This window comes from Aplysia californica, unplaced genomic scaffold (assembly GCF_000002075.1).
Source record: "Aplysia californica isolate F4 #8 unplaced genomic scaffold, AplCal3.0 scaffold00102, whole genome shotgun sequence".
NCBI lineage: Eukaryota > Metazoa > Mollusca > Gastropoda > Aplysiida > Aplysiidae > Aplysia > Aplysia californica.
This window is the reverse complement of record NW_004797372.1, coordinates 138816-140439: the sequence shown is the minus strand read 5'-3', so window position 1 is coordinate 140439 and position 1624 is coordinate 138816. Positions and strand designations below refer to the sequence as shown.

Sequence of the window (1624 nt, the reverse complement as noted above, 5' to 3'; positions counted from 1 at the left end):
TCCACACACACACTCACCCAAACACACACAAACAAACAGACACACACAGACACACACACACATACACACACACACACACACACACACACACACCTACACACCTTTTCTCCCCTCTCCACACGAATGGGACATGAGGTAGCACATCTGGTATGCCGTCATGTTTTTTCTCTGTCAGAACGTTATTTCTATCTCTCCTGCTTCTTCTCTGTCACAGCGTTATTTCTATCTCTCCTCCTTTTTTTCCTCCCATCGAATGACCCTTTATTGTGTTAATGTGCTTCTATTTACTCAAACAAACGAAGCGAAGTGTCAAAAGTCTATTGTATGTATAAACAATAAGAGTGTACATGTGTGTTCATAATACATTCCGTATGTGTTTTACTGGGGTATATATAGTACAGTGTTAAACTATATATTATGTGGGTATATGCTTATGTGAGAGAGTGTACGTGTGTATACGTCATGTATGCAGCTGTACGTGGTATTTATATGTGTGTAAATGGGTATGTATGTGAGTGTGTATTTGTGTCTGTGTTTTATGTGTGTGTGTGTGTGTTGTTTAAAATTTGTGAATGTGTATGTGCGTATGTAGTGTGTGTGTGTGTGTGTGTGTGTGTGTGTGTGTGTGTGTGTGTGTGTGTGTGTGTGTGTGTGTGTGTCTGCATGAGCAAGTGTGAGTGTGTGGACGTACGAGGGAACAAGTGAGTTTTTTTAATGAGTGTGTTTATGAGTGTGTTTATGAGTGTGTTAGTGAGTGTGTTGGCACCCACCTCATGGTTCCCTGTCGCGATGTACTCCAACAGTGCCACCAGCAGGTCGTAGTTTATCTTGTCCATGTCCAGGGTAGACAAAGTCTTCAGGGTCACTGACTGGTAATCTGCATACACAGGATTCTCAGCAATTGTCAACAATTCCCTTCAGTTTTAGTAGAGGTTTTACGGCGCAAGCAACTGCATAAGGTCATATGAGCGCCAGAAGATTAGAAGTGTTACAAGAGAGTAACAAACATAAAAAAGAAGAAGGGGAGAAAAGGAAGACATATGTGTTTGATAGGAAAGAAGAAGCAAACCACACCAGAGCACCAGCCAACCACCCACAATTCCCTACCTTAAAATTACAAAGTGTTATCTGACATACATTTTTGGCTGTTTTGAGTTACAAAGACCATGAGATCAAGAACCAAACGTCCTGGGTGCTCTATCAAAATCGTAAGATTATTCGGAGTCGTTATGAAGATTTTCAAAGAATAGAATTGCATATGGGTGGATCTAGGCCTTACATGTTGTGAAACTCAAAATTTTTTATGTCAGATTTCTCAAAACTAGAGTTCCCCCCGTCGTATGGATACGGTAGTAAAACACGATGTACGGACAGGGTTGACGATCGTAAATTGTTCACGCCCACAGACCCACCAGGGTATCTCAGTTTCCACTGCGCAGGGCTGAGGTTCATGTCCAGCACTCGGTCACTGGCCGGCTGTGACCCCTGTGACCCCTGCGATGACCCCCAGTGGTCCTGGAGAAGGTCGGAGTCGGAGGTCAGGTCAGAGTAGCGCGGGTTGGCGTTGGCGCGTTTGAGGGGGCGGGCGTAGGGGGACTTGTCTTCTAGCCGGTACCTTGGGAGG

The 1624-nt window shown here is 44.3% G+C and overlaps 1 protein-coding gene across 1 annotated transcript in view; it reads right to left on the bottom strand.

Moving 5' to 3' along the window:
* LOC101860158 (putative ATP-dependent RNA helicase DHX57) overlaps positions 1-1624 on the bottom strand; it is a gene marked incomplete in the record, with an annotated part of 47974 nt that overhangs the window by 27312 nt on the left and 19038 nt on the right. The window contains 2 exon segments of the mRNA XM_013080835.2: positions 771-877; positions 1413-1615. Of these exon segments, the coding sequence (XP_012936289.1) occupies positions 771-877; positions 1413-1615 (310 nt within the window).